At 50.9% G+C, this 23,924-nt stretch overlaps 2 protein-coding genes across 2 annotated transcripts; both read left to right on the top strand.

Moving 5' to 3' along the window:
• Positions 1–2,863: 2,863 nt before the first annotated feature.
• LOC129459899 (golgin subfamily A member 6-like protein 9) lies at positions 2,864–9,297 on the top strand. Its single transcript, XM_063615948.1, has 5 exons — positions 2,864–3,145; positions 3,806–4,210; positions 4,538–4,586; positions 5,621–5,736; positions 5,946–9,297. Exons 1-5 carry the CDS (start codon positions 3,098–3,100, stop codon positions 6,093–6,095), a joined length of 768 nt encoding a protein of 255 aa, XP_063472018.1. The 5' UTR covers positions 2,864–3,097; the 3' UTR covers positions 6,096–9,297.
• A 3,509-nt stretch (positions 9,298–12,806) lies between these two features.
• LOC129460174 (serine/threonine-protein phosphatase 5-like) lies at positions 12,807–21,973 on the top strand. Its single transcript, XM_063614983.1, is given in 11 exon segments — positions 12,807–13,765; positions 14,062–14,360; positions 14,680–14,772; positions 15,694–15,801; positions 18,305–18,447; positions 18,578–18,665; positions 19,618–19,658; positions 19,762–19,940; positions 21,168–21,177; positions 21,179–21,250; positions 21,407–21,973. Coding segments are annotated over 10 exon segments (1,074 nt in total). The 5' UTR covers positions 12,807–13,765; positions 14,062–14,083; the 3' UTR covers positions 21,470–21,973.
• Positions 21,974–23,924: the final 1,951 nt, after the last annotated feature.

Below are 23,924 nucleotides of genomic sequence, written 5' to 3'. Positions count from 1 at the left end.
AGAATGTGCCTACCAGGCATCTGCTTTATATCCATTGAAAGCAAGAAATAATACAGTAAAACTTTGCCTGGCTAGAGGCTTTGAAAGAATGGCGTATTCTGGTTTAATTCTATGAACTTGGAAGTATGAAGGTGGAAAAATAATTCAAAACTTAAATTTCCTGTTGAATGCAATTTGAAAATATAGCCAATGATTCCAATTTTCTTCTCTAGTAAGGTTGGACATTCTGATTTACTTGGTGTTTTATTATAGAACTGCTAGTATGCCTGAGTCTTACATTGTGAAGATACTTTTTTTTTTATTAATTTTTTTTGCATACAAAAACAATAAACATTTTCTAAAAATACATACAAACAAAAAGACGCGTATCAAACATATTAGGAAGGTTGCACATGGGAAGTTGGGGAATAGAAATGGGGGGTGGGAGTTAAATGAGAGAGGGACTTTATATGGATCAGTGATAATAACTCAATCCTCTATTTGACAAAGAAGAGGGAGAAGGAAGAGGAAGAAAAAGAAAGTGGGATAAAGGATCAGAAAGGGAGGAAAATAGAAAAAATTAGAGTATGACTCCAGGGTAGACCTGTTTTGTTGTCACTGAGTTGGTTGGTTGGTTTGTCTGTTGTATTCTTCATGTTTCGCCAAGTTGGCCAGACTGGTCTCGAACTCCTAGCCCGAAGTGATCAACCCGCCTCGCCCCCCAGAGTGCCGGGACCACAGGCGTGAGCCACCACGTCCAGCCCCCACATTGCTTCTGGCCTCCGTGGTAGACCTCCCAGACGGAGCGGCCAGGCAGAGGAGCTCTTCACTTCTACCCAGACACGGGGCGGCCAGGCAGAGGGGCTCCTCACTTCCCAGACGGGGCGGCCAGGCAGAGACGCTCCTCACTTCTTCCCAGACGATAGGTGGCCGGGCAGAGGCGCTCCTCACTTCCCAGACGATGGGCGGCCGGGCAGAGGCGCTCCTCACTTCCCAGACGGGGCGGCCGGGCAGAGGCGCTCCTCACTTCCCAGACCATGGGTGGCCGGGCAGAGGCGCTCCTCACTTCCCAGATGGGGCAGCCGGGCAGAGGCTCTCCTCACTTTCCAGACGATGGGTAGCCGGGCAGAGGCGCTCCTCACCTCCCAGACGGGGCGGCCGGGCAGAGGCGCTCCTCACTTCTTCCTGGACGGGGCGGCCGGGCATAGGCGCTCCTCACTTCTTCCCGACGGGGCGGCCGGGCAGAGGCGCTCCACATTGTGAAGATACTTTTATAAAACTTGAGATGTAAGAGGATGTAAATGGTTTTGTAGGAGATCAGGCTGGATGAGAACGGACACTTGTAAACATACTTTTTAGACTAAATCTCTGATTGCCACTTGTTTTCTTATTGAACTCATAAAAACAAAACACATCGGATGGAGGGTGGGAGTAGGAAGGAGATTTATGTCTTTTAATTGCATGTCATTGTTTCCTAACAAGGCAGAACATATGGTAACCCTGGCTTTGGACCTACAGAAGGAAGCACATTTTACTACCTGCTGTATGCCAAAGGTTCTCGAACACCTGGAGGGATTACTGCAGCACAGATTGCTGAACCCTAATCTAGAGTTTCTGATTCACCAGGTCCAGGGTGGGGCCTGAGAATTCGCACTTATAAAAAGGTCTCACGTGCTGCTGGTGCTGCTAGTCCATAGACTACATTTTGAGAACCACTCTTGTCTATTAACTGTAAATCGTAGAACTCTAGAAAAAAGCTTAGTTTGGTCTGGGATAAGAACCACACAGGTTATGGAGAAAATCATGAAAGATTCAACCCCTGATCCCAGCCTAGTGTGGATTTCGGGTAACAAGCAATACACAGTGACATAACACAGTTCTTGGTTTTCATGATTGCAAGTCATAGCCAGGTATCAAGTGAGAAATTCAGTTTCATTTGCAAGGCTCAGAGAGGCCAGGTGATTCTAGAAAAATGGGCCTTGTATTTGTTTTAAACCAGTAAAGAGCTTTAAGTGCTTATTAAATTGAACGCTTTGTGTTCTTACTATTTTGTATTTTATTTTATTTTATTTCTTTTCAGATGGAGTCTTGCTCTGTTGCCCAGGCTGGAGTGCAGTGGTGTGAGCTTGGCTCACTGCAACCTCCGTTTCCTGGGTTCAAGTGATTCTCCTGCCTCAGCCTCCCAAATAGCTGGGATTACAGGCACCCACCACCATGCCTGGCTAGCTTTTGTATTTTTAGTAGAGACAGGGTTTCTTCACGTTGGCCAGGCTGGTCTCAAACTCCTGACCTCAGGCAATCCACCCACCTCGGCCTTCCAAAGTGATGGCATTACAGGCGTGAGCCACTGCACCCGGCCCAAAAGCTTTGTGTTTTTAAAGATATTAGACATGTTTCTTGTTTTTAAAAGAAATCTTAACAATAATGTAGGAGAATAAGACAAACATTTTTCCAAAAGAGAGAAATCATTGTGCTTATTTTGTCCTATTGGGATGTTGGATACTATAGTCGGCTTCATTAATCATCAAGCATGCTATGGATTTTCCATTTATATAGGATCTATATCTCAGTTAAGGTAATATTGTAATTCTTGTGCTCCATTTGAAGATGAAAAATATAGGCCAAAATCACAGACTTTGCATAGAAGCTGGATAATGAAGACAGCTCTGGAGGAACACATAGATACACACATAGATACACACACACGGACACACATATATCTAAAGTATACACACATATATTTTTTAAAGTTTACTTTTTACAGTTTTAAAGCTTTTAAAGCAAAAGCCAGCCCCTCCCCTCTCCCAGAGTGGGGGGCCCCTCCCCTCTCTCTGAGTGGGCGGGGTCAGCGGTTGCATGGGCTGCTTTCCTTATGATGCCACAGGTCCTTCTGGACATGCTGCTGCCTGGCCACGCCTCCTTTCCCTTTCATCTTTCTCACTGACCAATGGGCTTGGAGCATTAAGGCCACGCCCCTATTCTGCATTCTAGTGGGGCCCTGGTTACGCCTCTTGTGGCTCAGTCGCACAGCTGCCTGGTAGGTGACCGGAGGCATTCAGCAGTGCTCACTGGGATTTCGCTGAGGTGGCCCCAACCCCGCCTCCCTCCACATCCCGCGATGTCAGAAAAAATACAACAGGGGAAATTGGCCGCAGCCAAGAAAAAGGTAAAACACACCAGGTCATGGCCCCCAATCCAGCCACAGACGCCCTCTGATGACAAGACCGGTGCCAGAGTCCATACCAGTCCTGAGGCATACCAGACTGGGCCCCCCAACCCCAGCGCCTCTGGGCTCCCCCGACCAAAAGTCTTGTCAGTCAGCCCCACCCCTTCAGCAAGGAGCCCAGTCCCTGCCCTTGCCAGTCACCCCAGGGTGACTTTGGGCGGGTGACTCCTGGGGCTCCCTGCTCCATACTCGGCCCTCACCTCCTGTGGCCCCAAGCCCAACCTCCCTGGGCTCTTTGGGCTTGCGTCTCCCAGGACCTGGGTCCCCCAGCCCCAGGCCCCGCCCTCGCCAGTCATCCATGGGTGACTTTGGGCTGGTGACTCCTGGGGCTCCCTACTGCAGACTCTGCCCTCCCCTCCTGCTGCCCCAAGCTCGACCTCCCTGGGCTTCTTGGGCTGGCGTCTCCCAGGACCTGGGTCAAAACCCCGTGTTTCCCTTCCCCATCGTGGAGCGGTTACTTGGGCATCACGCTGATGTGGTCCCCTCCCCTGGGAGGAGTGGAATGTAGTGATGTCACAGCCCCCCTAGGAACTGTCATTACTGCTGCAAGACTGGCAGTTGATCTTACAACCCCTGAGTTTTTCTCACCCCATTTCTGAGGTGGAGCAGCTACAAGAGGAGACCAACCACCTCAGGAAGGAGCTGGAGAACATGGGAAGACAGCTGCAGGCCGAGGTGGAAAACAATCATTTGTTGAGTCTCCTCAACATGAGACAGGAGGAGAGGATACATGAACAAGCTGAAAAGATACGTGAACTGGAGACGAGGCTGTGCCAGCAGAAGCTGCCAGGGCAGGAGAGGCTGCTGGAAGTGGTGGAGAAGCTGTTAGAACAGGAGAGGCGGCTGGAGGAGCAGGAGAGGCGGCAGGAGGAGCAGGAGAGGCTGGTGGATGAGGTGGAGGAGCTGCTGGAACAGCACAGACTTCGGGAGCAGGATGAGAGGCGGTGGCAGCAGGAGACTTTGCGGGAGCTGGAGAGGCTGCGGGAGCTGGAGAGGATGCTGGAGGTAGGGTGGGAAGCCCTTTACGGGTAGCGGACCGAGCCACACAGTGGCTGCGAGGAGCTGGTGCGTTGCCCCACCTGGGGAGGCTGCCCTCTTCCCTAGCCCTCAAGGCCTTTGTTTCCCCACCTGTAAAATGGGGCATCGTAGCCTTCACATGAAATGGTACTTCTAAAGGTACCTGCGAGCCAGAGCCCTGCTCTGATGGCTGTGGGAGAGAGGGGATGATTTTTCTAACCTGCCTCCACCCTTCCTGGTGCCATGGGAGGCAGACACCAAGTTCTGGGGTCTCCAGTTTTAGTGGGTGGCCACTGATTGCTTCTCTCTGTCCAGAACAACGAGAACAAGAGCACAGTCCAGTTGGAGGAGCTGAAGAAGCTGGGTGAGCTGAAAGAGATGGTAACCTCCGACCCATCCAAGAATGGCTGGGAGGCGGGCACCAGCCTCTGGGGAGGGGAGGTGCCAGGCCAGAGGCAGCTGCAGCCTGGGGGCAGGTGACTCCAGCACCCTCCAGGGCAGTCCTATGACTATTTCTTGCTTCCTGTCCTCTGACTTTTAGAGGTGGGTAGCCCTGGGCTCCTCCCAGGTCTGGACATCATCATCCCAGCTAGAGGCATGGAGCCCCCCAATCACAGAGGAAGAGACAGTGGTATAAGAGGCTCCTTATGTCGGGTGTGGTGGCTCACACCTGTAATCCCAGCACTTTGGGAGGCTGAGGCAGGACAATCACTTGAGGTCAGGAGTTTGAGACCAGCGTGGCCAACATGGTGAAAACTCATCTCTACTAAAATTAAAAAAAAAAAAATAATTAGCCGGGCCTGGTGGTGCATGCCTGTAATCTCAGCTACTCTGGAGGCTGAGACACGAGAATCACTTGAGCCTGGGAGGTGAAGGTTGCAGTGAGCTGAGATCGCACCGCTGCACTCCAGCCTGGGACACAGAGTGACACTGTCTCAAAACAAAACAAAACAAAAACAAAAAAGACTCCTTAGATTCAAACTGGATTCTGACCTCAGTTCCACTGGTCATAATTCAACTACTTTGCCTCTCTAAGCCTCTGTTTCTTTAACTTCAAAAGGAAGTTAGCCTTTTCCTTGCAGAGGTGCTGAGGATTACATGAGATAATATGTGGAAACATGAGGCATGTAGCACACTTAGCAGATGGTGGTTGGCTCCCCCTGCTTTTCCACCAGTCTGTGGCCTACAGTTTAAATGCTGGGAAAAAGGACGTGAGATTTGAGGCTGGGGAAGGAGGCATGGGGTTCTAGGCAAGGGAGGCAGTCTCTTCGGCCTGGAGCAAGGGCTCAGGGGCCTGGGCAGGCCACAGAGCCCCACAGTGCCCTTGCTACCCTATTAATGGGCCAGGAATCTGGAAGCCGGCCACCACATGCCCTCATGCCCAGGGTCTTCCTGCAGGTGGAGCTGAAGAGCCAAGAGGCTCAGAGTGTGCAGCAGCAGCCAGACCGGTACCTGTGTACCGCTCCAGGAGCCCCAATCCCACAGGAGCTGGGGTGTTGTTGACAAGCAGCGTGGTGAGTAGAGCCCTCAGGTGGGGTGGGCAGTCAGGAGCAGGGGAGGCTCGCATTGTGCTCAGATTCACACCCCGCTCCCTCCCTCTGAAGATCTTTATGAGGTGAGCCTCATTGATAGCGTGGAGCCTGCACCAGGAGAGGACAGGGAGGGTTCTCCCCATGACAACCCCACTGCACAGCAGATCCAGCGGCTGCTTTCTGTAACGCAGGACTCCCCAGGAGCACCCAGGCTTGGCTGGAGAAGCTGTTGGTACAGGAGAGGCTGCATGCCATTCTTTTCGGGCTGCCGAGAACAGGGAGATAAACATCACCATCAGCGAAGCGCTGGTCAAGAAATTAAAAAAAAAAAAAAAAGTTAAGGGGTTAATCTCCTACACAACTCATTTACTTCATTTGAAAGTTAGAGCCACTTATGTTTATTTGTGTTTCCAATTTATAGTTTAAATTTGTGTTTCTAATTTACAGTTTAAATTTATTTGTGTTTCTAATTTATAGTTTAAATTTATTTGTGTTTCTAATTTATAGTTTAAATTTATTTGTGTTTCTAATTTATAGTTTAAATTTATTTGTAAAAAGTTAAAGGAGAGTGGGTCTTTCCCTCGTGTTCACTCTGACATCCTTTAGCATTTTTTTTAAATTTGATAATTATAGGACGTTAGCATGCATATCGAGTTTGCCCTTATGTGGTGGGAGTTCAAACACACAAAGACCCACTATATGCACTCAACTGTTCTTGCTGGTTTGGGATAGGCTGCCATGCTTTTTCAATGTTAGTGCAGCATGTATATTCATTAGAGAATTCAGATAAAATTTGCTTACGTTCTGCTGTTATGTTTGATCGAATCCTAATCACAGTGAGCTCTTCATTAGCTCAATATGTGGTTTGCCCTCCAGTGCGCAGTTTATTACTTTGTAATATGCCACTGTGAGTACTGACATTTACAGCTGTTTAAAGGCGGAACACTGGAAACAGCCTTTCCCCCTTTTTCTGTGTATTGGGGATGGGAGTAATAACATTTTGGGGAGCTTTTTAAATCTCCCAGAAGAGGAGAGTGGCCTGCTCTGGCAGGTGTGTGCAGGATAGAAGATGTTTCATTTGTTCCGGTGCCAAGAATGAGCACTGTACTATGGTAGTTCCCTTAGGATTTGTATGTGCTCTGGGCTCATGAAGATACTGCATCATGAGCTGTGGCAGTTGTACTCTTTTTTGACGACCTGAAAAGGGATTATTTCTGAGGAATGAAAGGCTCCCATCATGACTCTGGATGTGGAAAACCTTTTGTAGCTTAGAGCATTTGTATCTACAATACATTTTAAAGTCAGAGTTCACGTTCCCTGTTTTAATCACATGACTACATGTCCCAGTACACAAAAAGGCACTGGTTGGCATTCTTCTTAATGTATTTAGTAAAGATCAGAAGAAATCCTTGAAGAGTTTAAATGTCCCTGGAACAGGCATACAGGCTCTAGTCAAGAATGAATTCGAGTGAAGGAAAGCTGTGTGACACCTGGCATTCCTCTATGTTCATGGAGCTTATTTGAGGCTAGAAGATGGATTTTACCATCTAGACCTCTCTGGCTAATGCCTAGTCTTCAACCATCTGACATGGGAATTTACTTCTTTTCTTTGAATGGAAAACACTTTAAAAATAATAAGAAACGTTACTATAAACTAACACATGTGAGAGTACTTAGTTGAAACAAAAAGGAGTTTTAGTAGACAGTATTATACTACATTTGAAAATCAAGGAGAAATTGATGCAACTTAAAATGTTTACAAACTGCAGCGCAATCTACTGTTTGTGAATGTCAAAGTGTTATGAGGAAAAGTGTCTATACAATTACAGAGTTATATTTCCTCACAAAGTTCTTTACGAAGAGTGAAATATGTTTTTACACCTGTCGGTTTCAGTTAGAGGCATATTTTGTGTAATATTTATGTTAATGTGCATGATCAATGAATTATTTCAGTCATGTGTTGCCTAAATCATAACTGGAGGATGCCTGGGAAAGAATCAACAGCTAAAACTTCATGAAGTTCTAATGTCTGTGTTCCAAAATACATCATATCATTAGGATGCAGGGAGAGTTGTATCTGCGCTCCCTGGGGTGGGCATTTCTAGTTACTAGACCATCTCCATTTTTAGCATTTGGCATCCTCATGATACTTTTATAAATATGACATTAATAGATCAATAATAGGATTTTACAGATTGAATAAGAGAATTGCCTGCATTCACTGAAAGAGTGCAAATATCGAGCCCTTGTGACTTCAATTGACTCTTCCAAATTGTATGAATTTATCAATGTATTAGATAAACTCAGTTTCAGAATGATAAAGAAAAACTGTTAGACCAAATAATGTGGCTACTTAACAGTGGCAGGATTTCCAGCCCAAGGGTTTAAAATGGACTTAAGGTCCTGTTCTTGCCTTTTATTTTCTGAACTTGCCGCTTTTGCATTCTTTGAGTTCAGTTTAAAGACAGTTACTTTAAGTCCATTTTAAACCCTCGGGCTGGAAATCCTGCCACTGTTAATTAGCCACATTATTTGGTCTCACAGTTTTTCTTTATCATTCTGAAACTGGGTTTACCTAATTCATTGATAAATTATTTCAAAGGTATTTTTATAGTTCAAATCACTTCACTTTTACCCTGACACATATAAATGACTAGGAATGACCTTCAGATAGCGTTTAGCATCTGCAACCAATCTGACAATAATGTGTTCATCAGGTACCTATGGATTAAATCACATACGGGCATATTTAAGCTGAATGTCAGTCGGAAAAATAAATGTACTGTATTAACTGAAATACCACTCTTTGTGTAGGTATTTTGTCATATGTTTAACAAAAAGCTAAAAAGAACGGAAATCGTGTGACAATAACTTAAGTCTTTCTTCAAAGTGCACGCAGTCTTTTGCAATACCTCATTCAGCCAAGTGTTTGCGCTCTTCCTCATTCAGTAAAAGGCAGCTTTCAATTTGCTTAGAAGGCAACATTAGAAGGTTAGAGATCATCAGAAACAGAATTTTAAAATGTGAGTTTAACTGAATAAATGTGAATTTCTGTAGGAAGAATCAAAATACCTATCTAAAGACTGCAATATATGATAATTATTTTTAAGTATTTCATTAAACCTGATAGGTTTTCTCAAAATGAAAAAAATCAGTTCTAAAACCAAAGCTAATTTTTTGAAAATGTGAAAATGTAAATCAGCCCTATCCATAATATAATTTCTCTAAAACTTTGTTAGTCATTTAAAAATAATATAACCATTCAAAAATGTAACTGCTATCTTAATGTTTTGAAATCAGTTAAAACATTTTAAATACGAATACTGTAGTTTAAAAGAAAGAAACCAGGGGAAGGAAAAGTAGAGAAAGAAATGCCAATTCCAGTCCAAAGCTTTATTTGCCAAGTTTTCTTAGAATGACTTTTACCTACTTATCAATTCTTACAAACAGAATGTATAATGGAAATACTGACTTTTGCCTAAAGTGGCATTGTTGACTGCTGTGATGTTACTGTAATGTAATAAATTATGAAATTGTTGCAAAGTGCTGTTTTTGCCTTAAAATTTTGTGTGTCTTGAAAACTATAGTATTAAATACTATAGCGTGCAAATAATGGGCACGCTTGGCATGAGATAATCTGTTTTTATTTTTACAAAATTCTAACTATATAAGTGTGTTTATTAAAAGAACAAACAAAGTTATGGGATGAAAGAGTTATGGGATAAAAAATGTGGAAAAGTGTGTCAAAAAAAGTAGAAAAAAGTTGTATGAAAAGTTATTTAAAAAGTTATGAAAAAGAAGTTATGGGATTAAAAAAAAAGTCAGGGGATATAAATAAAAACAAATAAAAGCAGGCCCCTGTCAGCATAAGCCTGGAGAAGTGCGTCTGGAGTCTCCGCTCCCACCATGTCCCTGCAACCCCTTCCCAGTCACCCCTTTACCATTAGGGTAGCAAGACAAGACCCCTGTCTAATAGGGGGAGACAGACCGTTTGCCACCTTGACCAGGGCTGAGTCCTTAAATTTCTGGACGATGATGCTTGTTATTTAAGAGCCAGAGGTTGGTGGAGTTGGTTGGTTTGGAGGAGGTCTGATGGCCTCCTTACTCTCACCAAAGCAACTTTTCCCTCAGGGGGCTCCCATCTTCTTCAGAAAGGCAGCTGAGGCGGGACAGTGGGGCTAACAGTAGACCAGGCGAGGGCACGGGCTGCTGGGGTGACCCCCACTTCCCCAGTGTATATATCGTATCTGTATAACATTTTGTATATTCTAGGGGGTGTGACCGCCCCTCTATCGTACCTAGTGGAGGTTGGAGCTGGCATATGGGGAGAAGGTTCTAATAATTACTTGCATCTGGGAAACGTATTTATTGCTAGCATAGGACAGAGGAAGAAGGCGGAGATGGGGTCCTGGCTCCCTTGGTGATGCGACTTCTGTTTATTTTGCTTTTGATTTTGGAATAAATGGATTTAGCCATACTGCTCAGCCTGGTGTGTTCCCGTTTCCTTCACTGGGTCCTGGAGTTTGTCCCAGTGAACGAGGAGCCCCAGAGTGTCTGAGCATGTCCAGCTGGGCTGTTGGGGATCTTCCAGGCCTGTTACCTGTATGCTGCCTAGTGACACCTGGTGGACTTCACAGGGACTGCCATGGCACCTATGGGGCACAGTCCGGCCCTGACAGCCAACAGGCTCAGAAGCCTGATCTAGCAGTGGCCGGAAAGACAGATACCAGCACCCAAGGGCACTGACTTCCATCCACCCCAGGCATCTTCCCTTCCGTCCCCTTGCCTCCCTTTCCTGTCTGCACCGGGTGGCCTTTTCTGTCCGTCCCCTTGCCAGATGTGGTGGCAGGTGCCTACAGTACCAGCTACTCAGGAGGCTGAGGCAAGAGAATCGCTTGAACCCGGGAGGCGGAGATTGCAGTGAGCGAAGTTTGCCCTGGGCGACAGAGCAAGACTCTATCTAAATAAATAAATAAATAAATAAAATTCAAAAAGAAGAGGGAGATGGGAGGGTCCGAATCAGAGAAGGAAACGTGCCAATGGAAGCGGGGTCTAGAGTGATGCAAGAAACGGCCCCAAGCCAAGGAATGCAGGTGGCCCCTGTACGCTGGGAAAGGTGAGGACACGCACTCTTCCCTGGAGCCTGCAAAGGAACACGGCCCTGCTGATCATTCAGACTTGTAACCTCCCGAACTGGCAGACAATAAATTTTGTGTTGCCTTAAGTCAATCCATTTACGGTAATTTGTTACAGTGACAGAAGCTTGAGACAGCACGTTTCTTTCTTTCTTTTTTTTTTTTTTGAGACAGAGTCTTGCTCTGTCACCAGGCTGGAGTGCAGTGGAGTGATGTTGGCTCACTGCAACCTCTGCCTCCCAGGTTCAAGCGATTCTCCTGCCTCAGCCTCCCAAGCAGCTGGGAATACAGGCACCCACCACCACGCCCGGCTGATTTTTTATATTTTAGTAGAGATGGGGTTTCACCATGTTGGTCAGGCTGGTCTCAAACTCCTGACCTCAGGTGATCCGCCCACCTCAGCCTCCCAAAGTGCTGAGATTACAGGCATGAGCCACCGTGCCCGGCCGGAGACAGCAAGTTTCTTTATCTCTTGGGGCCTCTGTTTCTGAAAGCGTGAATCAGTGATAACTGAATCCCTGCAGTGTTGTACTGAGGCTATTCAATGCAGATAACACCAAGTGTTGAGGATGGTGGCTGGCACTCAGCAAGTGCTTGACCAGTATTAGCTATCATTATCTTCAAAGTGTTACCAAAACACCAGGGGTCTGGTCTAGGTCATGCTGCTCACAGCACAGAAAGCCAATAAGGGAAGAAGGCTTTAACTGGGTGCTACCGCTGACGAGATGGTTCAATCTCAAATTCATCTCCTTGACCAGCTAAAATCAGGGGTTTATATAGCAGGGAAGAAATGTAACAATGTGTAAGAAAACAGGAACTAGGGAGGGGCAGGGAAGCAAACATGATGAATGAGAAGTCCATTATCTTATTGTCTGGATGTGATGATCTGGTGAGTTTCAGTTCTTTGATACTTTTTGTTTTTGAGAGGCCTGAAAGTGAAAGGAACTCAGATAAAACAAATTAAGTCTCAAGCTTAAAGACCAGAAGGGTCAATTTCCTATGTTTATCCAAAAAACTATCTATGGGACTATTGGGTCAGTTTCAAAAGTGTAGGCAAAGTATACAATTTTATTGTATGCCAGGCATTTTATATAAAAGAACATTAGAGACTCTGAAGTAAATAAAGTTTTTCCTCAGAAAATGGCACACTCAGGCTGGGCACCATGGCTCAGGCCTGTAATCCTAGCAGTTTGGGAGGCCAAGGTGGGCAGATCACTTGAGCCCTTGAGTTCAAGACCAGCCTGGGCAACTTGGAGAAACCCCATCTCTACAAAAAAATACAAAAATTAGCCAGACATGGTGGTTGGCACCTGTAGTCCTAGCTCCTTGGGAGGCTGAGTGGGGAGGATCACCTGAGCCTGGGAGGTTGAGGCTGCAGTGAACTGTGATCGAGCCACTGCACTCCAGCCTGGGTGACAGAGTGAGACCCTGTCTTAAAACAAATAAACAAATAAGAAAATGGCTCACATTTCTCCTGTTGAGCCACAAGAGGGAGGGGCTGTGTGAATCTCATCTGTAGTTTAGGGGCAGCTTTTGTTGGAGTTTCTTTAACGCCGGCTTTAAATGTGTTCAGAGTAGAATTAGGACTTTCCCTTCAGCAGAGCTTGGGATCTTAGCCCTGGCAGAATTCCAGGGATGTCTTTATGTTTTAAAGTCGCCAGCTTTTGGAACTGTGGGAGGCCTCTGGTATTCAGCCCTGCCGCCAGACTGTGGGGCCACTGGGGTGCTCCCCGCTCTCCAGTCTCACCCCCACTTCTGTACCTCAGGAGGTTTCTCTGCACCGCACTCCCTCACGCCCAACCTTCCATGAAGCCCGTGTGAGGCGGTGTGAGGGAGTTGGCGGGGGGGACAGAGGCAGGCTGTGCTGGGGCTCACTGGAGTCTTCATCTGTCATGCCAATCCCCACACGGTCATGAACTTCCACTCATTTCCCCTCACGTGGGGGCATCCCGCCCTCCTGCCACGCACCAGGATGAAAACTGTGGGCTCCTTCCCCAAGGAAGGGCTCGTCCTGTCTGCATTTTGATTAATTTAGGTCCCTTTGCATTGCCAGCTCTCAGCTGGCTTTAAATTTGATTTTGTTGCTTGTTTGGCTCATTTTCACCTTTAGGGCGAGACAGTCTTTTGTAACGTTTCTACCTTCTGACTAGAAGTGGATGCCTCCTGCATTTTCTCAACACCTCTTCCCCCAGCTTATTTTGGAAATTGTCAAACCTACAGAGAGCTGAAATAACAGTACAGTTAACATCCGTTCACCCTTCACCCGGATTCACCACTTGTGAACATTTGAATGCGTTAACTTTATGTGTCTGTCTACTTACATATGCATTTGTATGTGTATACTTTTTTCTTTTTTTTTCCCCTAACCCATTTGAGAGTAAGTTGCAGCCATCATAACCTGGATCTCCCAAAAACAAAGACGTCCTCTTGTATGACCACAGTTGAATTGTCCTACCTTAGAAATTCATCACTGATGTGATAATACTAAGGTAGACAGTCCACAGGCCATCCAGAAAATCTGGAAACATTGACAAATATGCATGTCATTGTCAAGGTCATCTCCAATCTGTGAAAAATAAATCATCTGCATTTCTCGACATCTATTAATATTTTAATTCTCCCCAGCTTTCCCCAAAACATCCTTTTTAGCTGCTTTTAAAAAATTCGGGGTCCTTCGAAAGCACCATTGTTGCCTGTGACCTGCCTTTTTACCTCTTTTTACCTAGAAAGTCTCACTTCCTTTTTTTGGGAGACTCTTTTATGACAGTGACATTGTGCTGTGTCCAGGCCAGTTCTTTTATAAAATGTTCTGCGATCTGGATTCACACATGTATTTCCACACGATGCTGAGTATTTTAAGATAAGTCAAGAATCAGGTGGCCGGGCGCGGTGGCTCACGCTTGTAATCCCAGCACTTTGGGAGGCCGAGGCGGGCGGATCACGAGGTCAGGAGATCGAGACCACGGTGAAACCCCGTCTCTACTAAAAATACAAAAAAATTAGCCGGGCGTGGTGGCGGGCGCCTGTAGTCCCAGCTACTCGGGAGGCTGAGGCAGGAGAATGGCGTGAACCCGGGAGGCGGAGCTTGCAGTAAGCCGAGACTGCGCCACCGCGCTCCAGCCTGGGCGACAGAGCGAGACTCCCTCTCAAAAAAAAAAAAAAAAAAAATCAGGTTTTCATACGAAACAATCGCAATGCTTTGGCACTGCACAGGCCACAGAAGCCTGTGGCTGCCTCCGGCCCCGCCTGCACCCCCTCCCCCAGGCCTACCCTGCCCTTTTTCTTCTCTCCCTGCTTCTCCCTCGCCCTCAGCCCAGCAGCGTCTCCTGGACAGTCCTGGCTTTCGGGTCCGGGTTGGGCAGCAGCCCCTGCAGCCGGCCCCACTGAGTCTGCCCTGCCTTCCAGATTCTGGTACAGGTCAAAGAGGTCCTCTCCAAGCTGAGCACGCTCGTGGAAACCACACTCAAAGAGGTGCGCGTTGTGGGGCAGTGCAGGGAGGGCCAGCGGGGGTGGGCTCTCTGGCCGGGGAGGGGCCACAGAGCTCAGGAACTCGCAGATCCACCTCCCTCTCTCCCTCACACCCCCACCCCTGTGCCTTTCCTCCTGAATATCCCATTTCTCTCCTGGCCTCTTGGGCTCTGTCCCATCCTCTTCATTTGTGTTCCCTGCTTGTCTCTTTTGCATGATTCTTCTGGGTCTACTGTGAACTCTTACCCTTCCCCTCACCTCTGCCCCCTCCCCACGTCTCTCTCTGGGCCCCTCCCTCTCCGGTGGCTTTTCTTTCAGACAGAGAAGATTACAGTATGCGGGAACACCCATGGCCGGTTCTATGACCTCCTCAACATATTCGAGCTCAACGGTTTACCCTCGGAGACCAACCCCTATGTATCCTTCTCAGCAGAGCCACCCTCTCCCCACCTCCACCCCCAGCCCCAGCCTCAGATCTGCACAGAGTGGGAGGAGCCCCTGCCAGGGAAAAGACGTGACCTTGGAAAGGAGAGGCCTGGCCATGCTGGGGCACCAAGGTGTGGGTGGACCTGCAGGCTGGCCATGCACCCCAGGCTCCAGGCTCAGACAGGCCTGGGCCAGCACCCACCTGCTATGTGACCTGAGCTGGTATCTCAGTCTCTCTGGGTCCTGGCTTGTCTTCGTCTGCCTCAGGATCGCATTTGAATGGCACCTGGCACTGGCCACACTTGGGTTCCATCCTGGCTTTGCCACTTCCCAGCTGTGTGACCGAAGCAGGTTACTTCACTGCTTGGTGTCACAGTTTCCCCACTTGCAAAGGGGGATAATAATATGTGCAACCCTGTTACTCAACAGTTACTGGGAGGATCGGTTAAGAACAGGGCCCGGCCCACACTTGATGCTGTATAAGTATTTCCCCATATTATGGTATTTGCTTGATGAATGGCCACTTGCAGGGCCACTAGGCCTATGCATTGTTGAGTGGGAGGGCCCGTGTCCCATCTCCCCCACGCTCCAGGCCTCTCTGAGGAGAGCTGAAGCAGGTGGACTGACTAGTCCCCGCACCTCCCCGCCATTGGCTTTCCGGGAGACAGGAGGCAGGTCCTCAGTGCCACACTACTGAGGCTTAGCCACCAAGCTCTGGCTGGAGCCACAGTGAGGAAAGGATTAGAAACCCAGACCCCTTGAGCCCTGCCAAGTCCTCGCTCCTTGGGAGGTGCTGACAGGAGCCTTGAGGCCAGGCAGGGGCGGCCCATATCTGCCCATTTTCTGCCACCACCCCCCACCCCACCCCACCCCTTCCCCTCCACGCTTGCCGTGCTTTCCTCAGCAGGACGGATATTTCATGGTGACTTTGTGGACCGAGGCTCCTTCTCTGTAGAAGTGATCCTCACCCTTTTCGGCTTCAAGCTCCCGTACCCAGATCACTTGCACCTACTTCGAGGTGAGCTGGGAAGTGACAAGGTTTGGGTTCATTGTGGGGTCCTGGGTGGGGCACTCACTCTGCAAGGATAATAGCTGCAGCTGTATTTATTCTGTGGACTCGGAGATCATGCACAGGGCGGCCTTTTAAGATTGAGTATGTTGTGCACTGCACGATAGCATCACACCAAAGGACGCATTTACATCATAGCTAGTGTAGAAATGGATGTTTACTCTGACCGTTTTTCAGCAGATGGCAAACAAGGGTCTGAGGATGGGCCCCTTTTTCTAATTTGCACAAGGGCATGAAACAGGCTCCTGGGTGGCCCTAAATCTGGCACTAAAGTCAAGCTGAGTGACTGAGTGAACAGACCAGGGCCCGAGGGTGGGAGCAAGGAGATTGTTGATGAGGCAGCTGTGCCCCCTCAGATTCAGGCTTGGTGTCAGATTTGGGTTCTTTGATTGAAGTAGAGCCTGGAGCTGAGTGTGCTGGTTCACACCTGTAATCCCAGCACTTTGGAAGGCCAAGGTAGGAGGATCACTTCAGCCCAGGAGTTTGAGACCAGCCTGGGCAACACAGTGAGACCTTGTCTCCAGTAAACATTTTTTAAAAAGGCCGGGCGCAGTGGCTCATGCCTGTAATCCCAGCATTTTGGGAGGCCAAGGCAGGTGGATCACCTGAGGTCAAGAGTTCGAGACCAGCTTGTCCAATGTGGTGAAACCCCGTCTCTACTAAAAATATAAAAATTAGCCGGGCATGGTGGTGCACGCCTGTAATCCCAGCTACCTGGGAGGCTGAGGCAGGAGAATCACTTGAACCCAAGAGGCACATGTTGCAATGAGCCGAGACTGCGTCACTGCACTCCAGCCTGGGCGATAGAGTGAGACTCAGTCTAACAAAAAAAAAAAAAAAAAAAAAAAAGCCAGGCATGGTGGCACCGTGCACCTGTAGTCCCAGCTTCTTGGGTGGCCAAAGTGGAAGGATTGCTTGAGCCCAGGAGTGTGAGGCTGCAGTGAGCCATGATCACACCACTGCACTCCAGCGTGGGCAACAGAGCGAGACCCTGTCTCTTTGAAAAAAAAAAAAAGTAAGGAACTTGAAGTAGAGCCCAGAGTATTTGCTGGAGGAAGAGACACAGGTGTGAGACAAAGAGGGAACAAAAGGGGCCCTCTAGGGTTTTGGCCGGAGCATCTGGAGGGCTATGACTGCCAGTGACAAAGATGGGGAGATGTAGAGCAGGGTGTGGCCAGGAGCTGAGGCGCTCCCCTTCGGATATGGCTGAGATTCAGGAGACATGGGATGTGGGTGGGGTTCCGAGGGGTGTTGAAAATGTAGGTGTCGGCCGGGCGCGGTGGCTCACGCTTGTAATCCCAGCACTTTGGGAGGCCGAGGCGGGCTGATCACGAGGTCAGCAGATCGAGACCACGGTGAAACGCCGTCTCTACTAAAAAATACAAAAAATTAGCCGGGCGTGGTGGCGGGCGCCTGTAGTCCCAGCTACTCGGAGAGGCTGAGGCAGGAGAATGGCGTGAACCCGGGAGGCAGAGCTTGCAGTGAGCCGAGATTGTGCCACTGCACTCCAGCCTGGGCGACAGAGCGAGACTCGTCTAAAAATAAATAAATAAATAAAAATAAAAGAAAATGTAGGTTTCTTGGTGTCCAGATGAGATTAGACAAGAGGAGCTCACCGCGATGTGAGGGCCACAAAGGGGAGGCCCTGCCCATGGCGGGGTCGGGGTGAGTTGGGAGGTGAGTGATAGGCTGGGGCGAAGCCTGCATGCCCATGTCCCTGGGCTCACAGGGTTCACGCAGCAGTGTCCAGCACAGGGTCAAAGCTCAGGAAGCACCTACTGTGGGCCTCGTTGCAGGAGGCAACAAGTGCTCAGGCCAAGGAGTTGGACAAGCAGAGTCTGAGCAGATGCGAGACTGGGCAGCCTTCTCCTTGCCCCCAAGCTCTGGTAGGAAGAAGGAGGCCGGGTGCTTGTGTCTGAGACAGAAGGATGGAGCTCAGGGTGGGGTGGGCTGGGGCACATGTTCTGTAGATGGGCCTACTTTTTGTTTTTGAGACAGGGTCTTGCTCTGTTGCCCAGGCTGGAGTGCAGTAGCATGAGCATAGCTCACTGTAGCCTCCACTTCATGGGCTCAAGTGATCCTCTGGCCTCAGCCTCCCAAGTAGCTCGCACTACAGGCACGCACCACCATGCCCAGCTAATTTTTAAAATTGTTTTGTAGAGAGATCTCAGTATATTGCCCAGGCTGGTCTCAAATTGCTGGGCTCAAGCAGTTCTGCCTTGGCCTCCCAAAGTGCTGGAATTACAGGCATGAACCACTGTGCCTAGCTATGGACCTACTTTTTGTCAAGATTCCCCCCTTGGTACCTCCAGTCTGGAAGGCACCGCAGTGGGAAGTGCGAGGCCCATGGGGGAAGGGACACATGCACAGTTCTGGGCCTTGAGGGTGCCAGGCTGGAGGACACTGATGTACCTGGGGGCTGAGCTTTCTCTTCTGTCCCCGTATTGGCCAGGCAACCACGAGACAGACAACATGAACCAGATCTACGGTTTCGAGGGTGAGGTGAAGGCCAAGTGCACAGCCCAGATGTACGAGCTCTTTAGCGAGGTGTTCGGGTGGCTCCCGTTGGCCCAGTGCGTCAACGGCAAAGTGCTGGTGAGGACGGCCTGAGCCCCCAGTGTGGGTTCCCCACCCAGCCAAACCTGGGCAGAGGTGCTGGTGAAGGAAGTTGGGGCCTGTGGGTGGGTGGCACCTTCCCTCACAGCGGCATCCCCCAACTCCCCAGATCATGCACGGAGGCCTGTTCAGTGAAGACGGCATCACCCTGGATGACAGCCGGAAAATTGAGCGAAATCGACAACCCCCAGATTCAGGTGAGCAGGGTGGGGCCAGGTGTCTCCAGCAGAAAGGGGCAGCCTGGGCTGAGCAATCCCTGCAACCCGGCCCTGCCTCAGAGGATGGGCTTTGTGTCATTGGCAAGAAACAGCGGGTCTGAGCTTCAGTTTCCTCACCTGCGACTTGGGCCAGTGCACCTCCTTCATGGGGCTGTGATGGCAGCACGGTCGTGACCATGGTGTGGGGTGAAGGCACGGTCACCGCCGAGCACACCTGTCCTTATTTATTTGTGAGTTCAGCTGTGGACCCCTGGAGGGAGGGGAGGTCTTGGGGCTCCTGTCCTAGTGTCGGGCACACTTCAGAGAGTTCACTCACAGGTGCACACGCACATGCACCCTGTGAGTGCTGCAGAGGACATGGATTGGGTGGGCTGGTGCCAGGTGGTCGGGAAGGCCTCTCCAGGGAGGCGAGGTTTGAGCTGACACTGCAGGAAGCAGAGGCACCTGCCGAGCACAGAGCCTGATGAGCATATTCCAGGCTCGAGGAGGGGTCCCAAGGCAGGGAGAAGTTGGCGAGTGGGCAGGGCTGTGCTTTGAGGGCTGACGTTGGACATGGGGTTCACTGGGCCCAAATCCTATGGCGCTTTACAGGCCTCAGTGAGGAACTTTGTTCCTAGGGCAGTGTGGAGTCACCAAAGGCTTTGAGCGGGAGACGGGCCTGATCTGAATAGTGTCATTGAAAGCTCTATCTGGCTTCGGGGCCACAGGGGATTGAATGGGGTCTGGAGGGCAGATCAGCAGAGAGGGTGGGGGTGGCTCAGAATCACAGTTGCCTGTCCCGAATGTCCATGTCCATGCTGGATGTCCCCTGCCCAACACCCACCCAGGCTGGGCTGTGGGGTCAGCACCTGGCCGGGCCAGGAGGTGGCCTGTGAGTGACCACCCCCGGGGCGGTGGACGGGTCCCTAATGTTTCCCTCACTCCCCACCAGGTCCCATGTGTGACCTGCTCTGGTCAGATCCACAGCCGCAGGTGAGGCTAGGGTGGGGTGCAGGGCCAGCGGGTGTGGGCTGTGGGCAGCAGGTGGAGGCAGACAGTCACCCTGAACCCGTCTCTCCCATCTGCCCACCCTCAGAATGGGCGCTCGGTCAGCAAGCGGGGCGTGAGCTGTCACTTTGGGCCTGACGTCACCAAGGCCTTCTTGGAAGAGAACAACCTGGACTACATCATCCGCAGCCACGAGGTCGAGGCCGAGGGCTACGAGGTGGCTCACGGAGGCTGCTGTGTCACCGTCTTCTCTGCCCCCAACTACTGGTATGTCTTTGCCTTTCCTGCCCAGGGCCTCTACCAAGCCATGGGTTTTTGTCTTGGTTTTTGTTTTGCCTTTTTATGATGGAACATTTCAAAGACAGGCAAGAGCAGATAAAAGAGCATGACAAACACCCCTGTGCGCGTTGCCCACCCGTGCAGCACCAGTGGGGCCAGCCTGCGGGTGCTGACCAGCCGCCCCGTGTTACCGCAAGCCCCGGGCACTTCATCTTTCTCCCATTGATTGCCCAGCACGTTTCAGAAGGAAAGGGATCTTTTTCTTAACCACAATATCATATTTACACTTTTGAGTGCTGGCTGGGCATGGTGGCTCATGCCTATAATCCCAGCATTTTGGGAGGCTGAGGCAGGCGGATCACCTGAGGTCAGGAGTTTGAGACCAGCCTGGCCAACATGGTGAAACCCCGTCTTTACTAAAAATACAAAAATTAGCTGGGCGTGGTGGTGCACACCTGTAATCCCAGCTACTCGGGAGGCTGAGTCAGGAGAATTGCTTAAACCCGGGAGGTAGAGGTTGCAGTGAGCCAACATTGTGCCACTGCACTCCAGCCTGGGCAAGAGTAAGACTCCATCTCAAAACACACACACACACACACACACACACACACACAAGTGCTGATCCCTTGCCCCCACCCAAATCCTGCCAAGTTCTCTTTCTCCTGGTCTCTCCTAAGTGTCTTTTCCAGCTGACTTCTTCCAGACAGGACCTAAACAAGGACCACATTTTCAGTCTCTTTGCCTGTGAGTTCCCTGTCTTTCCCTACCAGCATCATTTATTTGTTGAAGAATAGGCTGCTGTCTGCTGTACGAGTCACTGTTTCCTGGACTAGACTGACTGCATCCCTGTGGTGCCATGTGACATGTTCCTCTGTTCCCTGCATCTCCGGGTGGGCAAAGCTGGAAGCATGGGCAGATTCCTAGCGGGGTCTGGTGAGCGTCCACCTCCATGAGCTACACTCTGCCCCTTCCTGCTCCTGCTTCCCTCACTCCCACCCTCTTTTCCCCATCCCCATCCCCATCCCCATCCTCCTGCCCCTCCCATTCTTTCCCCTGGATTCCTGTCTTTCCTGTCCCTGTCTCTCTGTCCATCTGTGTCTGTCATGGCTCTGTCCCTCCCTCTCTCTGTCCCTTCTTGCCCAGCCCTTCCTTCTCTTAACCCTCCAGCCCCGCCCAGTCCTGACCACACTGCCCACTCTGCTCCTGTCCCTGCAGTGACCAGATGGGGGAACAAAGCCTCCTACATCCACCTCCAGGGCTCTGACCTACGGCCTCAGTTCCACCAGTTCACAGCAGTGGTGAGTCACCCCTCAAGGCCCCCGCCCCTCCCATCCCGGCCTGGGGACAAGGAGGCTAAGACCCTGGTAAGGGGTGAGAGTAGGTTCCGCTGGTGGGTGCTCTGGGTGCTCAGAGGCTCTGTTCTGACTTCTATCCCCCCTGCCCTGGTCCCACAGCCTCATCCCAACGTCAAGCCCATGGCCTATGCCAACACGCTGCTGCAGCTAGGAATGATGTGAGGTGACGGCGGGGTGGCCTGCACCCCAGGGCCCCTCCACTCCCACCGGACCTGGGCCCCGGGCCAGGGGCAGAGCAGGCCCCACCCTACGGCAACGTTGGATCCCCTTTTACTTTGTAAAGTTTGTATTTATTCCCCTTTAGGTTTGCAGAGGGGGTAGGGGCAGAGTCAGGGGCTGGCCAGACGGTCTGCTCCCTGGACAGAGAGGAAGGAGGTGGAGCAGCTGGGGCTGGGGGCACAGCCCGGGCATTCTGTGGGGAGGCCGTCCTCGGGTTGGGGTGGGGCCAAGTGGCTGCCCTGCCCCCCTCATTTGCATGGCTCCTCCCACACTCAAGCAATAGGGCCCCACCACAGGAAGACCCCCAGAGAGAGGGTCAGCAGGGGGGCCTCGCCTACGCCTCCCCTCCTGTAGCCCCATGGTGGGGCTAGGCTGGGGCTCACCCCCTCCCCAGCTATTTTATGTCTGTAATTAAATATGTTAAAATAAAGTCATTATCGGAAGTCAGCTTGTCTCTGGATGATGGAGCCGCAGGAGCTGCCCGGGTTGGGTTACTGCCTGCTCAGGAGATCCGGAGGGCGGGGAGGCCGCGAAGTCCCACTGGCCAGGCCCACCCAGCTCTGGGCTGACCGCCCAAGTGGCCCCTGCCTCTGCCCAGCACCGTGGGCTCCCGGGGAGAGTTCTGCCCCCTGGGTGGGGCGATGAGGCCAGCACTGAGTGGAGCAGAGCAGAAGCGGAAGCGGAAGCAGCTCCTCATCCTTTGCTGGCTCCAGCAACAAGCATGACAGTGCCGCTCCCTGCTCCCTGCTCAGGGCAGGCCCAGCAGTGGTTCTTAACATCACACAATGAGGCAGGCATCTCCAGTCATCCAGGGAGACCAGAGGACCCTTGTCTCACTCCCAGTTGGCTCTTAGTCACTGGTAACATTGGATTCCATTCAGGCTGCCCTGCCAGGCCTTGGCCTTCCAGAGAGATTGCGTTTTCAAGTTTGAGCTCCTCTGGACTCAGCTTTCTCCAGTGGTATGTGGCGCTGGGGGATGGTCTACAGCAAATGACTCCTGCAGGGCCAAGTCCGGGAGTGTTTGGCCCTTTGGAGGCCTCCCAGGCAGACACGAGGCGTCCGCGGTCCTGATTGCGCGTAGGCGCTGGGGAGGTGTTCTCTGAGGCCCATCAGCCTTACAGTGAGTGCACCGCCTTCTAGGGGCAGGTGCGCCAGGGTCTCATCAGCCTTACAGTAAGTGCACCGCCTTCTGGGGGCAGGTGCGCCAGGGTCTCATCAGCCTTACAGTAAGTGCACCGCCTTCTGGGGGCAGGTGCTCTGGGGTCCAGAAGCCAAGTACACATGGCTTCAGGAAAACAGGCACGAGGCCCAGGTTGCCAGTGCCATTCATTTCCCATGGGAAAGACAAAAACAGCCACCATGGCTGTCGGGAGGGTGCTTCAGACCTGATGGGAGTCAGCCAGGCGGGCAGCTGTGAGGCCCTCAGACTCACTGGGTGTCGGGGTTCCCTGCCGCTGCAGTTCAGGAAGTCTCCCAGGACCCAGTATGGCCATTATCCTCACAGTTAGGGCCTATTATAGTGAGAACATGGGGATGAGAATGAACGGAGGGAAGAGGCGGGCACGAGCGTCCCACTGCCCTCTCCCGTGGAGCTGTGCGGACAGCACTTATTTTCCCTGCATGGATGCGACAGCGGACTGGAGTGTGGCCACCTAGGGAAGCTCACCCGGGCCTCTGCATCCAAGGTTTTCTTCAGGGATTGGTCATGGGGACTGCTCACCCCGCGTGGCTGACCGTAGCCTCCAGAGAGACCCACAGCCCCCACCCTAAATCACATCCTTAGTATAGACTGTCCACTGTGGCCCAGGGCCCCAGATAAAGAGACGTTCCTATCAGGGAGGACACGCCAAGGGCTCCCAGGTGACCTCCCAGGAGCCAGCCTTTTCTTTAGTCCAGGCTACAGCCGTGCTGCACAGCTGCATAGCAAACACCCTAACCCTCACCAGCTTAAACAATGAATGCCTTGCTGTCTTCTCAGTTCTGTGATTGGCTGGGCTTGGCTATGCAGGGCGCACCTGAGGGCTGAGGCATTTGTGGTCAGGGGGCATTTGGGGCTGGAGGCATCTGAAGACTCGCCCGGCTGGACTCCATGGGGGCTCACTCCTGTGACTGCAGTTGCTGTGGGCTGTTAGCTGGGCCGGCACTTGAACGCCTGTGTGTGGCTTCCACGTGGCCTGAGCTTCTCTCAACGTGGCAGCTGGGTCCCTCAAGGGAGCAATTAATGTTTACATTTAAATCAACCAACTGCATTCCAGCTGTAGCACGTGCCTCAGCAATGTCCTGCCACACATTCAATTGTCTCTTTCATTTCCTGCAATCTGGAACATTGCCTCAGCCCCTCTTTGTCTTTGACATGGACGTTTGTGGTGATCACGCTCCTCTCCCTCCCTGTATCTG

This window comes from Symphalangus syndactylus, chromosome 13, assembly GCF_028878055.3.
Source record: "Symphalangus syndactylus isolate Jambi chromosome 13, NHGRI_mSymSyn1-v2.1_pri, whole genome shotgun sequence".
NCBI classification, from domain to species: domain Eukaryota; kingdom Metazoa; phylum Chordata; class Mammalia; order Primates; family Hylobatidae; genus Symphalangus; species Symphalangus syndactylus.
The sequence above is the reverse complement of the archived record's forward strand: the minus strand, read 5'-3'. Positions and strand labels throughout refer to the sequence as shown.

Bases quoted from the DNA above. Each gene is read 5' to 3' on its own strand.
- LOC129459899 (XM_063615948.1), top strand. From the start codon at position 3,098: ATGTCAGAAAAAATACAACAGGGGAAATTGGCCGCAGCCAAGAAAAAG. The intron at 4,211-4,537 runs GTAGGGTGGGAA...CTCTCTGTCCAG, and splicing joins AGCTGGAGAGGATGCTGGAG to AACAACGAGAACAAGAGCAC. The intron at 5,737-5,945 runs GTGAGTAGAGCC...TCTGTAACGCAG, and splicing joins TGTTGTTGACAAGCAGCGTG to GACTCCCCAGGAGCACCCAG.